This window comes from Juglans regia, chromosome 13 (assembly GCF_001411555.2).
Source record: "Juglans regia cultivar Chandler chromosome 13, Walnut 2.0, whole genome shotgun sequence".
Classification (NCBI taxonomy): domain Eukaryota; kingdom Viridiplantae; phylum Streptophyta; class Magnoliopsida; order Fagales; family Juglandaceae; genus Juglans; species Juglans regia.
The window spans coordinates 7,627,569-7,642,394 of record NC_049913.1 but is presented as its reverse complement, the minus strand read 5'-3'; the positions used below and the strand labels follow the sequence as shown (position 1 = coordinate 7,642,394).

The 14,826-nt window shown below is 36.4% G+C and overlaps 1 protein-coding gene and 1 pseudogene across 1 annotated transcript; both read right to left on the bottom strand.

Moving 5' to 3' along the window:
• Window positions 1–1,305: 1,305 nt before the first annotated feature.
• LOC108997389 (protein FAR1-RELATED SEQUENCE 5-like) lies at window positions 1,306–7,218 on the bottom strand. Its single transcript, XM_018973637.2, has 2 exons — window positions 4,389–7,218; window positions 1,306–1,898 (listed from the first exon to the last, which is right to left on the bottom strand). The coding sequence occupies exons 1-2, from the start codon at window positions 6,576–6,578 to the stop codon at window positions 1,725–1,727; spliced, it is 2,364 nt and encodes a 787-aa protein (XP_018829182.1). The 5' UTR covers window positions 6,579–7,218; the 3' UTR covers window positions 1,306–1,724.
• Window positions 7,219–9,995: 2,777 nt separating this feature from the next.
• On the bottom strand, window positions 9,996–14,561 carry LOC108997321 (annotated as a pseudogene).
• Window positions 14,562–14,826: the final 265 nt, after the last annotated feature.

The window sequence follows — 14,826 nt, the reverse complement described above, 5'->3', positions numbered from 1 at the left end:
GGTTTTCTTTTTTCAACGGTCCTATGGGAATTAGATACGTTGCCTAAGTTTTACAGGTGGAGAATAACTTGGTGGTTCAAGTTATTCTGATACAAATATTAAACATCACTCAAATATAAATATTTTTAAATTAATTATTATAATTTTTTTAAATTAATTATTACAATTTTTCTAAACTCTCAAGCAAAAAATAAAAAATAAAAAATTTAATTTTTTCTAATCTCAAAATAAAAATTATATTCTAATAATATTTTAACTTTATAATATTTTTTATTCAACTTTTTCTCTCTCATTTATCAAAACCTAAAAAATATTTAATTCAAAATATCTCACAACTATTCACAAACCATCTTATTATTATTTATAAAATTCACATCTTATCTCATTTCCCAAACAACCCTTAAGAGATCGAGATTCGAGAGTGCATTTGGAATCTAAAGTCATGGAGAGATGTTGATTTTACTTGCATTCCCTTTAATTGCACATATAAATTGGACTGAAAACAGTTTAATTAGGCACATGCCAGTAACTTCAAGATTATAACTCAATTACAAGGCTTAAAAGCCTACTATATATATCTCAATTACAAGGCTTAAAAGCCTACTATATAATATATATTCAATTTGACTATCTCCCAAGAAGATCAGTAGATAGAATTGAAATTCCCTTTGAATTATTATAAAGAATAAGAACTTCTCATTCCCAATCAATATCTGATCTCATACACTAGCTACATTTATCTAAGAATATCACAATATATGTGTGTATATATATATATATCCATTTTTCTTTTAAAGTTCCTTTTTCTTTCCTGTCTTCTCTCTCTCGTTTTTTTCCCTACTGACTTTGGAAGAAGGATCAAAGAGAGAAGAAAAATGGAACTTAGACAATCCTTACACAACAAGTACCTTTAGATAAACAAGGAGGGAGTAGTATCTTTTACTTTGTTAAAGACAGTAACTCGGAATCCGATTCCATTTAAGACATGAGCTGAACCTGGTTTTGTTGGTATACATTACCAATTCAGACACGAACTAGCCAAAAAAAGAAAAAGCAAAAAAGTAAGAAGAGTTTGAGAATGTTATAACTTACAAGATCAACAGCTTTATAAAAGTGGGTATACATTTCTAAATCTATTTTGTACCACGTGCCAAAATCTTTGATGTTAGTTTGCATCAAGCATGGACAACAATGCCGCCACACTTGAGAGTACAAATCAACTTGTATCGAGCAAACCTGCTAGCTGTTGTGAGAGATGTGACGGAACAACTCCGTCGTGAGGGAGAGAGAGAGAGAGAGAGAGAGAGAAGAAAAAAAGACGTGAAACTTTATTAAAGCTAGCAAGTATGTATATACATGGTGAAATGTCAAGCCAACGATGACTAAATCTGCAGCCAAGATCTATACCACGATCCCTCCATGTTGTCCCTGCATGTTGTCTGCAGTTGTGGCAGGTTTTTATGCTTTTCCCTGTGATGGTCCAGATTCCAGGATAATTCCTCTATGTTCCTCGGAGACAAGGCCAAAAGTACCATTCTCAGACTTTAAATAAACTACAACTTAATTTATTACAATTTAACATCTAGAGACATCGAATACACTGTACTGTGCAAGGCAATGTAACATGAACACTATCCGATTTCTACACCATCCAAAAGTGAAAGGAACAAATCCAGTCCAAAGAACATTGCTGAAACACTACATGTATAAACAGTATCGGACCTTTAGAGGCCGTCTTTCATACTAATCTTTATGTTTTGCACCTTAATCGACAACTGCAGCTTATGATCCTCGATATCTTTTAAAACTGAAAGCAGGTTAGCCCGATAAACCTCACATTTCCGATTTGCACCTTCCAGTTCGTTGGTTAGTTCTCGGATTCTCTTGTCCATATCATCCTGCTCATAAAAACATTGTTTAAAGAGGGTACGGAAGATCTATCCAGTACATATGGAGAGTTGGATTTCACATTATCGTATTGCAACTCAAGTGAACTACCAAGACAGTAAAAGGCAAGCAAAAATTAAATTAGACTGAACTGTGTGAATGCTCTGTTCCAGGTGCCAAGTAAATAAAAACTACTCTAGTAAGCAAAACCATCTCAAATAGAGGAAAGAGAATTTCATCCTTCCCCATTCAATAGGAATGCAATTCTAAAGGATCTCAAAGAATGTGTTCAGGCCTAATCGTCAAGAAGGATTGCACTAGAATAGAATTAGAAGTTGATTTGGTTTAGGTCAACCCCAGAAGCATAGTGGACCTTTTTTACTCATGTAGAGGATTAGGCGGTAGTTCACACATCTAAGCAGTGTGGAAAATGATTCTTACATGCCTCCTCATATGGTATATTTAGAGAGAGAGGAATGATGGGCTTACTTCCCATGATTATTTGTATCTGAGTAAAAGTATCAGTAAAACGGTAAATGTCCACTCTCAGTAAAAGTATCACATTTATAACTGACAGCAACACATTGCCTATTTATTCAAACTACTTAATTAAACTTTTGGGAAACTTATCATCCAAAGGCAAGTCCAAATCCTAGATGGTGTGAAACAACCCACAAAGAATCGTCCATCATGATTATGAAGCACTTACATAACATTAAAGCATAAGTAACTGCAACACAAGTGTCAAAGCAGGTTAAGAGCTGGTTTGCTTTCAAGACTAAAACCCAAAACTTTGAAAACCTCTCATCTCATCATTACAACTTTCTCAAATCCCCACACAAAATAAAATAAACAATTCAACTTTTTCAAATCCCAAAATAAAAATAATATTAAAAAATATATTCTAACAATATTTTATTTAACTTTTTAACTTAAATCTCAATTCATCTCATCTCTGAAAACAAACGAGGCCTAAGTGGTCAAGACTTATAAGTTGACCAAAAGAATATACACACATATACAGGCACACCGACACCTGTATCAGATCATCCCCATTGCATAGAATGTAAAATCCAACTGAAAACCATCAACACGCATTAATGCCAGATTAGATTGTAAAGAATAGCTTTTTTATGAGTAGATTATAAAGAATAGCTTTAGAAACCAATTCACATAATACACAGTTGCAACTGGAGCAGAGACTCGTAACATATAAATTCTTTTATTCTACAATCACATATTAAACTCTTTGTAGTTCCCAGTCAAGTTTGACAGGAAATGTATACGGAACAAGAAATGTATTCAATCCAAAACACCAATAATAACTCCACCAAAGGAAGAGAGGTTTTTTTTTATAAGTACCAAAGGGAGAGAAAGGTAAATCCAGTTATCTAAAGGTCCCACAAATACAATCTATTACTCTGTAGAAAGGATTTTCCAAGATAACTAAAGTGCCCATTGCAAGCCAATTACAAAATCAATATTACTCACATAATACACAGTTGCAACTGGAGCAGAGACTCATAACGCATAAATTCTTTTATTCTACAATCACATATTAAACTCTTTGTAGTTCCTAGTCAAGTTTGACAGGAAATGTATACGGAAACAAGAAATGTATTCAATCCAAAACACCAATAATAACTCCACTAAAGGAAGAGAGGTTTTTTTTTTTTACTAAGTACCAAAGGGAGAGAAAGGTAAATCCAGTTATCTAAAGGTCCCACAAATACAATCTGTTACTCTGTAGCAAGGATCTTCCAAGATAACTAAAGTGCCCATTACAAGCCAATTACAAAATCAATATTGAAGGCTCATCCCCAAGGAATTCCAGAAGACAGTAGAAATTCATCTGGTGCAGAAGTTAAGGATCAAATGATTAGCTCCTAGACACTCTTTAACCTAACATGCATCCCCAACTTCCGTCATATGAAGCATATACTTCTCAAAATCTTTTTTTTTTTTCAAGTAATAAGAAGTTTTATTGAATCAAATAAATAGGCATAGCCTAAGTACACAGGAAGTATACAAGGACTTCTCAAAATCTACTTTGCGAATAGTAATAATGATTAGGGGCAGGGTGGTGTTCTTATTTGAAACCATCGTCAGGTACCTTCCATCTCCCACCATGCACATAGAGAGTATGATCACAGTGGTTTTTCTTTCTTGCTTTTTTTTTTTTTTAAAATAATATGATCTTAGTGGTTTAAGAATCAACTTAAAAAATAATATGATCACAGTGGTTTGCGTAACAGATTTGTAGGCACGTTGCAAGATCCAACACTCTACAACTATATCATGATGGAAGCGCTTATCATAGATCTAATGTAATTGAGAGTGATACACCACACTATTCAAGGGTATCAAAATTAGGAGGAAGGAGAACATGCAAAATAAATTTTCGACTTTAAGATAACATATGAAAGCAGAAACTATTGCGGCCAGATTACATATTTACAGGCTAAATAAGAAAAGGACAGGAAAATGAAAATAACCCTGACCTCAGACATATGCTGTGCTGATCTCCCTTCAAAATCATCCCTGGTGCGATTTGTACTTCCATCAAAGGCCAAGTTCCGCCTAGCAACCCCGTTGGCCATGCCTAATTTTCCCTCACTCTTTGTTGCATGAGCAACTTTTTTTGCAGCCACTTGCAAGGCATCCATTGCTGCATCATAAGTTTCCTGAGATTTCACCGCATCATCTACAAATTTAAAAGCCTCGTGCCGTAGAGTATTGTATCGAACTGTATGAGATTCTAGATAATTGGTATATACAATACTAGTCCGTTCTTCTAATATAACACTGCTCTTGGCATTTCTCGTCCAACGTTTTAAAATATAGTGAGACGGGAGTGTAAGCACATTGGTCACTCTGAAAACTGCCAATACATGTCTACAAAGAATACCCGAAAACTCAAACATCTGGCAACTACAAGTTGCTTTCATCTCCAACACATTGAATTTAACACAATAAGGTTTATGATCCTCCCCAAACTTTGCCACTTGATATGTGATTACTTCCCCATCATCCTCAGCCTTGGATGCCATGAACGTTAGCGTTCCAACTAACTCCTCTTGAAATCTCATGAACAATTTTCTCGTGTATAGCTCAGATGCTTGTTTCTCCATTGGAGAAGGAGTCTTCAAGACTGGGGCGGCATTCATGGTATCATAATCTGCTTTCACCTCTTTCTCATTGCGACTCTCTAGAGCTTTCTCATACAGCTTAAAGAACTGGTTTAGATTGGTTGAGGCATTCACATAACCATCAAAGTATGAATTCATACTATCACTTCTCTGGGTTATGGACATTTCTGCAAAGAAAGTATCCCGCAGATAAACAGGCACCCATTGCCTGCGAGCAGAGTATATTGTTTGAAGCCACTCATGATCCCTCAAATCATAACCATCAACAAGAGATAGCCAGCAAGACTCAAATTCCTCAATTGATTCAGTCAAGTTAACGCACTTATGAAAGTCAGCTTCAAAACTCGGGTGTTTGAGAAACACGTGGGACAGCTTCTCCTGGCACTTTTTGAAGATGTGCCATTTGCAGAAACGGTGGCGGGTCTCTGGGAAAACCTGTGTGACTGCTGATCGTATCACCGCATCATGATCAGTTGTTATGGACACTGGAGGTCTGCCAGACATTGCCATAAGCCATGTCTTAAAAAGCCACACAAATGATGCTTCGGATTCATTTATTAGGAAAGCACAACCAAACAAAACCGGCTGTCCATGATGGTTTACCCCAGTGAAAGGTGCAAAGGGTAAACGGTACCTATTGGACCGGTAGGTAGTGTCAAATGTAACTGTATCACCAAAGTACGTATAGTTCAATCTTGCTTTTGGATCAGCCCAAAGGACATTGCTCATGGACTGATCCTCTTCACCCTGCACCGCATAGAAGAAATTGTGGTTTTCTGCCTGCATTTGCCGCAAATAATCCAGAACAAGTTGAATGTCCCCTTCTAAGCTCCTCTGACGGTTATTCCTCATGTAGTTCCTACAGTCGACCTCCGTAAATCCAACTTTGCTTATTCCACCATACTCTTTAATGAGGGCGGACATAATCCTTCGAGGACCCATTCCAGCAGCCTGCAGGGTATCAATCAAGGTCTTGGCAGGACCAGAGATTTGCCTGTGAGAGCGAAGACAGTGCACCAGATCGGGGGGAACCAGCGCATGGTTGTGTTCCCTGACAAACCCAGACACAACCCATTTTCCTGAGTCCTGCATCTTGACAGACAAGGATGCTTTACAGCCCACTCTAGTAATTGTCCGAGGGCGCTTAATCTCTCTGTCCTTAGTGCGCTTCTCATTCAAGTTGCGGAAGCCCTCCTTAGCACAGACGAATTGCCTCTGTATAATGGCTCCATCCCGTCTGGAACGACGGGAGGAGCTGACACGGGTACTGAAGCCAACACGGCGAGCATAAGAATTATAAAAGGCCTTGGCAGCCTCTTCAGACTCAAATTCCATGCCTTCATAAGGTTCAAGGTCCAAGAGGTCCCCCTCAGGAAGGTAGATTTCACCGCTGCTGGCAGCACCACCTCCAGCACCACCACTGGTGGGAGATGGGCTATCAGCCATTTCTTCATCGTCAATGTCTATGCCATCATCATCAACTTCTCGTCCACCACCACCTCCTCCCAACCCAATGTCAAATTCGAGAATCTCGTTATCCATGTGGGGACAACGAAGGATCTAAACTCAACCCCGCCGTCCGAATTGTTATATGCTTCGTATTTATAGTGTTACAGTGCAAGTATTAAGTCTCTCTAGAGTTGCAGAGGAAAAAGGCATGGAGTAATACAAATTTTATAATTAAAAAGGATAAAAAATAAAGTACTACTGACCCTCGCGGGCGAAAAGGACTCTTTGACAGAGCGTGAGCTCCTGCTCCATCTTCAGCCTAAAGAACTCCCTCCCCAAACTATCACTGCAACATGAACAATAAGAACAACGAAAAGAAGAACCCGACAAAACAAGGAGGAGACAAAAGCAAGAGCACTTTTTCCCCCTTCTGCACTAGTTGTGGGTTTAACACAGAAATGCGAAAGACGGAGTGGAAGAAGAAAAGTTTGTTGTTCTTCTAGGGTTCTTGTAGAGAAACCCTAGAATTGCTCTGGCGGGGGTTTGGTTAGGAATTAGGCAGGTCTGTTCCTTCCTAAAAACATAAAGAAAAAAAAATTTGACGAAAACTTGTAAGGGAGAGAGAGACAGAGTGAGGGAGGGAGACTGACAAAGTACGATTTGAAGAAAAGGAAGAAAAAGAGCGTCGAGAGTTTGAGAATTGTGGGTGGGTTTCTTCGTATTCTATTCTGTATCCCAAGCTCCTTCCATTTTGATCCCCTGTGAGCTCTACTCATAACCTACTTCTTTGTAAACGCTCATCTACCGTTGATTAACAACTTTGATCATCTGATCCGTATTTGTAGAACAGTCAGACCTTAAAATTTCAAATTGACAAATTTTATATAAATTTTTATAAAAAAAAAAAATGAGTTTTTCTAATAAATAATAATTTTTATATAAAGTGGAGTCTATTTTTTTATAAATATTTACGTAATACTTATCTATTTAGATCTTGTACAAATCATTCCTCTTTATGAAATATATGATTTTAAGAAATTTTACATCTACAAAAAATATATATATCATAAAAATAAATTTATAATTTGATAAATTTGTATTTATATAGTTTGTTTATGCCTAAAGAATTTGTCATGAAAGAAATTTTTAATAATCGGTCCTTTGAGTTTTGCCGAATTTAAATTTGTAAGAACCTACCTTTAGTTTTTAGATCCTTTTTCCTTTTATAAATAATGTTTGTCATTTTTTTTTATTAAACAGTATTACATGTGTAATTGAGAATTTTAAAATTTAAAATTAGAGAAAATTATTTATGAGCTACTTATTAACATATATACTAAATTCATCGTTGATGTTTCCACCTTTCACACGTCAACTAATTTAGAAAGATATTAATATTTTAGTTTTTTTTTTTTTTTTATAATTATGAAGGACACCATTGCAAGTGTTGGGCAAACATACGTACTAAAAATAATATAAGCCAATAAAACTAGTATAAAAAGTTTAAAAACTATTTATAAAATAGAATGCTTTTAAAAAATTAAAATTCATGACACAAAAAAAAAAAAAAGTAATGCTAGGTATAAACTCTAAATAAACAAGCATCATGTAAGTTTTTTGTAAAAAATTAAGTCTCATTAATAAAGAATAGTTTTTTATACTTTTTTAAAGTGCAACTATTTTTTTATAAGGATTTTTATGAGATTTGTCTATTTAAAATTTATATAAATTATTTTTCTGAAAAAAAAAACCATTATAAGAAGACAAAAATAATTTTGAATGGCCAAAAAAGAATGATTTTTTATTTTAAAACTACAAGAATCGAATATTATTTAGTGGGACATTTATTTTCTTTGTGATGTGCAGCTGCAAATAGAATCATAGAACCACCACAAGATGAAACTAGGATTGGCTGTTGCTCAATACCCATCACCCAACGTAGACACGTGGCACATGAAAACATTTTTTTTTATTTATATATAAAAAAAATTATAGTTACAGTCGGTCGTACGTAAGCGTCGCACAATCACTTTGAAAAATATAAATAAATACGAAATTTATATAAAAAAAATTAATTTTTTAATAATAGATTCTACTTTAAAATCTTTTTCAAATCGACTGCGTGACACTTATATATTCTACGATTATATGTAGTATTACTCATATAAAAATATACACATTTCACCTATTTCATTCGAATAAAATTATAAATTTATCATCAAAAAGTAAATTTTTTTTTTTTATGTAAATTTAAGATTTGTCTATTTTTTTTTTACTAAACTTATACGCACTACGAACCTAAAAATCATAAAAAAGTTTACATTCTCAAAGGATGAAAAGGCTTGCCAAAAAGTAACAAGGCCTTCTATTAAATTTAAGATTCTTTATAATTGAATTAAAAAAATTATTTATAACTTTCTTATCATAAGTATTTTCGTAATTAATTATCCTAACATATTATAGTTAATTTGTGATATTGGGACATGTATAGGGGTCATATGGTGGTAGCCTGGTATTGTTATGAAATTGTGTATTACCGATCGATCCCTTTCATGAAGTTATGAAATTTACCATTTGCATTAAAATTTATTGCGTAATTAATTGCAAGCATATGCAAAATTTGATCGAGGATTTGCTATTTAATTATGGAGATTGTTACTATGCCGTCCAGCGGTATGCTGGATGTGTCTCAAAATGTATTTGCACTTTTTATTTTTATTTTCCTTTAAATATTCTTTTAAAAAATACATAAATTTATTAATAATAATTTCTTTAACTATTAAAAAATTAAAATAGATGAGCAGACCGAGGGACAACTCAAATTTTAAATAGATGAGTTTCATGTAAGTCATTTATAAAAAAAATAAGTTTCACTAATAAAAAATAATTTTTTTATTTAAAATAGAGTCTACTTTTTTTATAAAAAATTGTATGAGACTACAAATCAATCGTCCCCATAGAGATGACTCGGGAGATCTCAGAGTATTAGTATTAGTTTCATCAAATTCATCTTCAAAATTTGATAAAAAGTACATATTTTTCATAAATTCAAAACTTTCTTATCCATAACCCAACATTAGATTAGCAATTAGATTCATCAAAATAATAATATAATATTATTTTTTAATAATAATTTTTTTAATTTTTTTTATATTTTACAATTACACTAACTATATATACATTAATATGACCAGAAAATAAAACCAACATGCAGTAGTGTTAGTAAAAAAGGTACTCAAAAGAAAAGATGAAAAAATTACATTACACAAATTATAAGAAATGTAAGAAATATATTTTATAATAAAATAATAGAAATAGAGAATGAATAGTGGATCTTCAAATATAGAGATGAAGATGAAGATACTGTAGCTCAAAGTTTGAGCTTTGATAGTATACCGAATCTAATGCGAGCATTTTAACCCACAAATCATCAAATTTTGATGAAAATTTCTTTTTGATGAGACCAATACTAGTGCTCTCGTAAAAATGAAAGAGCCATCACTTTTCCACTCATAGGAGTTGAAAACCTCGGCCTCCATTAATGCTTCCCGTTGAGCTTCCCTTTGGTGGGTTGATGGCAATCCAGAGCAAGGATAGTGTAATTGCAATGAGACCTGACCAGACAAATACAATTGTAGGTGTCTTCCCTCTCCTTCCCATCAAACCCTTGGCAAAAGGATACAAATGAGCCAACACCCAAAAGCTAAAGAATGCTCCACCAACGAATGTACTCCACTGAGGGGCCGTGCTGTAAATGGTCCTCGACAATGCAACAGCAATACCAACTATGTTCAACATCGCAATGACGATTGGTGGAATCATCAATGAAGTCCACTTGACGAGGTATAAGTCTTGAAAAATGTCGTCATTCTCCTCTCCTGTTGATTTGGAAGTCAATGTGAAAGATATTTCGATCCCTGCAATCACTTTGAGAAGGCCTTGTACCACAGCAGCCAAGTGAGAACTGGTTCCAGAAATGAGCCAAAACTGTTCGTTCCTCCACCACTCTTCCAATCCCACACCTGACCATTTTACCTCTAGGATGGCCAGAGCAATCAGGCATATTGTTATGATGAGTAGATAAACTAAGAAGGTGACATTTAAAGTCTGGACAATGAATTGTCCAGAGAAAAGTGAGAGTGCAGGGAGAAAGCAATAGACAATAAGGAATAATGAGGTGAAAGGGTAGATGCCGACGTTTAGGTAAGCTATACGCTGGAGAAACTTGAGGCGTCTAGAGCCAAGCAAGGCATTGTTTCTAGAGAAGAAAATCTCAACGGAGCCAGTGGCCCAGCGAAGCACCTGGTGAAGTCGATCAGTGAGGTTAATCGGTGCCGACCCACGAAATGCATAACGTTAATTTGGTGACGCAGTAGACTGAGCGCCATCCACGGTTGTGCATGCGGTAGCCTGTAACCACATCCTCAGTGACAGAACCATAAATCCAACCCACCCGAGCGCTCCATTCTGTCTTGTCCTCGTACCTGCATGTCAAATATATATATGAAACATGCATGTACTTAAATGTCAATCACATTGGCAGACATGAATACCATCAAGGCATGCAATACATGCATGCATGTTAGAACTATATTATACTCGAAAAGTTAGAAATCAATTCAATCCCGAACGCCACAACTTCTTCATGATCTGATGCAAGTTTTTATGGAAGCTTCCTATACATGAAGTTTTTTGTCCATATATATGTATAGTTTATTATATAAAACAGGAATTCTAATTTTATCTGGCTAAGATGCACAAAACTGAATAAACATATCACCAATATATTCGGCTTAACAATTATAGTATATGTTCAATACATACCAGCAAGAAATGACAGAAACAGCTTCGGCGATCATAGCAGCATCAAGTGGGCCACGTGGGACCCTGAGAGCACCAGGAGGTCGTCCATACTTAACTGCAGGATGATCCGCTAGGGGACGACCTTGGTACTCAGCTACGGGTATGGATTCTGCCAGCATTATAGAATTTCCAAAACGTTTGGGCAGAAGATTCATGCTCATGTGTAGCTCAAGATAGGAGTTGGTGGGCCTCAAAGCTTCTGCCTCAGACTCGGTCTTCAGGGAAATCTTGTCCAGTTGTGGTGGGTCAAAGCCATACAGTGCAAACCGCCTGAACATGCAGCCAGTACCCACATAAAATGGGCCCTGCGATGGCAAACATAGTTTTACATGTAAGTGATTCGTCTTAAGTTACTTGGAAATGAATTACCAACTTCAATATTCTAAATGAAAATAAAAGAAGAGACATAATACATACAGTTGTATAAGTATTATATAATTATTTGAAAAAAATAAATAAATACGAGAATTATATTAAAAAATTAACCTTTTAATAATAGATTTTACTTTTCTTTAAAACGACTGTACGACGATTGTATATCTATAATTATACGCAACATTACTCATAAAAGAAAGGACGGAGGAAAGAGGACCTGAACACCATCAAGTGCTCGCATGTTTCCGTCAAAGAATACGGTGTTGTGATTAGCATAACGGTCAGAAGGATCAATGCCTTCAAATCTCTGTGGGAATTGAATGTAGCAAATGCTCTCCCCACCTTGTTCCATCAAGAAGCACATTCCTTCACGAATAGCTTTGCAGTTGTATATGTAGTGGTCGCAATCAAGATTGAGGATAAATGGGCCATTCGAAAGGATAGCAGATGTTCGTACCAGCGCGTTCATGGCACCGGCTTTTTTGTTATGATCATAGCCTGGCCTCTTCTCACGTGATACATAAACAAACATGGGGAGGCGTATGTCCACATTTGTGAAGTCTATGATCTTATCGTCTTCCCCACCCATATGTAGGTCATTGTTTGGGGGCTTCAGCATCACCTGTGGGTTGTTCGTTCACATTGCAAAGAGTATTGGTGTGCAATTAGGATTTGGGATTTTTTTATTTATGACAAATTGAAATATTGAAGACAATTGACATGATATAGAAGATCGGTTTTGCTTTTCGAGTCATATCGTACCTGAAGAATTCCTGCATGATCACCTTTGGAATGTTCACTAGTAGGGACGGACGAAGTGCCAGGCTAATGGGTGGCATCTGCCATCCATGTGGCTTTTGGGACCTTCATTAATGGCTCCAAAGGGTCAGCCCCACTCTCCCTCATGTGCTTCAACATCTTCATTTCCTCCCTCGCATTGAATGCATCTGATCTTCTCCTGATTGAATCCGAAAGCCCGTTAATTCTAACCTTGAACTCGTCGTATTCCCTTTTCATTTTTCTTCTATCCTTCACAAAATCGGGCGTGATCTTATTCTTGGTAGGGTCAACTTTTAAGCTAAAGTAGCTCTCGGGATTTCTTGGCTCAATATCATGTTTTCTACAAAAAGGAACCCATAAATTAGCAAAACTTGCAGCCTCGGCCATAGCCTCAAAAGTTAAGAGGGAGCCTCCATCATCAGAGAGGTAACATTCAAGTTTTTCCACTGGGTAGTCAACAGATAGAATTGAAAGGATAGTGTTAGCAGTGACTAGAGGTGGCTCTTTTTCAGGATCAGCTGTGGAGACAAATAAGTCAACACCGGGAAGGTCTGAGATGCCAATGATATTAGATGGTTTTGGCATTTCAAACTTGTCATGGAGGATCTGAAGATCGGTTGAACGGTTGATCGGGCAGAGCTTGGGAATTTGATCAAGAATCCAAGAGAAGGCAAACCATATCTCACACACCACTGACATTAGCCACAACCACACTGCATCGTCATTTGGATGTGCTATTCTCCATTGCAAGAACAAAAAGAGCACCATAAACCGAACAAAGATGAAGAACCTGTGTCAAATAAATCTAAGTTATCGTATTATCATAAGGTATTCGTCTCTTCTTTTAATACTATCTATTAATACATGAAATATGTTTGTTCATGGAGTTTTTTATGAAAAATATGTTGTTGATTATTCGTGAGCAATTGTTTCATTTCCAATGATTGATTTGGGTGGAAGCTGGTGGGGGATAAAAGCTGGGATGTATATTGCATTCGACATCTATATCATTTTTCAGGACAAATAAACTAAGTATAAAAGAAGTTAGATACGTAACCTGTAAGAGCAAATGATGCCTGCTGAGATCGGCAATTTCCGAGTAAGCGGCTTCCAAGGCTTATCCATTGATTCCATACCTTCCTTGAATCCTTCATCTCCATCATCCCCATATGTGTCAATATCGTAGGGCCAAAAAGCATTACCTACGCCATAAGTACCCTTTGTCTCGAACAACCATTGGTCATGATCAAAACCTCCAATTTGGTTCCTCTTCGTCATAACCATATTATTGTCATCTCTTTTTGACCCATCTAGGGCTGGGCCAGCTAGAAATGGCAACGGTCTGCCTAAAAAATGTAGAGCACCATCCTCATAGTCCTTGACTTTGTATGGCTCCTTGCAACTAGGACATAGGCCATTTTCTTTTCGGGCATGACAATCTCTGCAAATTTTGAACCTAGGGAGTACATGACAATTCTTGTTTAGCTTGATGAACTAAATAGAAGTATTATGCCTTTTGATAGGTTTAAAATGCTTGTAAATCATGTTGAGATTGATTTGTTATAGAACGTTAACAAAATAAGATTATAAACAAACTAGCTATCCGCGAAGCAAGTACCTGCAATCACAAAGGATTAGATCAGCTCCCCTGTCATCCTTCATAAGCTTGCCATCACAAGTAGGCATAGAACACGCAGAGACCTTGGCTCCATTCATCTGTGGATGAAAAACCTCTAACTCGATCACCTTATCCATGAATCCAGCATTGAACTGAGAGTTTGCAATATATTGCTCTTCAGCCTTGACGGCCACAGACAAGTCAATGGGCTGGTTGTCTGGTGCAGGAGGAAGGTGCACAGTACTGTAGTTCAGGTAGTCCCTTGATATTTCTCTCGACATATCTAGGTCATCTCTTGACAAACTGACATACCGCCCACTCGAAGTTCGGCTCGCAAATTTAACAGTTTGCCCACTTGAATTACGGTAGCCATTAGGACGAGCAGAATCCTCAGGGTTGCGTATGGCCTTCTTTGGTGGTTGGTTGGCCAGGGATGCCATTGTCTTGCTTTCTTATTGACCAACTCTGCTTCCCCTGCCTGATTGCTGCAGTTCTATAGCATTTGCAGTAAGACAGCTTTATTCCCCTTCTAAAAGAATAAAACAAATCTTCAAGATAAACACCGGAATTCTGAAAAGCCACCCACTATATATGCTAACATTTAATGAGAAAAGAGTTCACGGCCCGACCATACAAGACAGACTTGTTGGGTTTCTAAGAAATCAGAACATGCAACCTATCTCTACTGCTTTCACATGACTGGAG

Bases quoted from the DNA above. Each gene is read 5' to 3' on its own strand.
- LOC108997389 (XM_018973637.2), bottom strand. From the start codon at position 6,578: ATGGATAACGAGATTCTCGAATTTGACATTGGGTTGGGAGGAGGTGGT. The intron at 1,899-4,388 runs GTCAGGGTTATT...TTTTATGAGCAG, and splicing joins CAGCACAGCATATGTCTGAG to GATGATATGGACAAGAGAAT.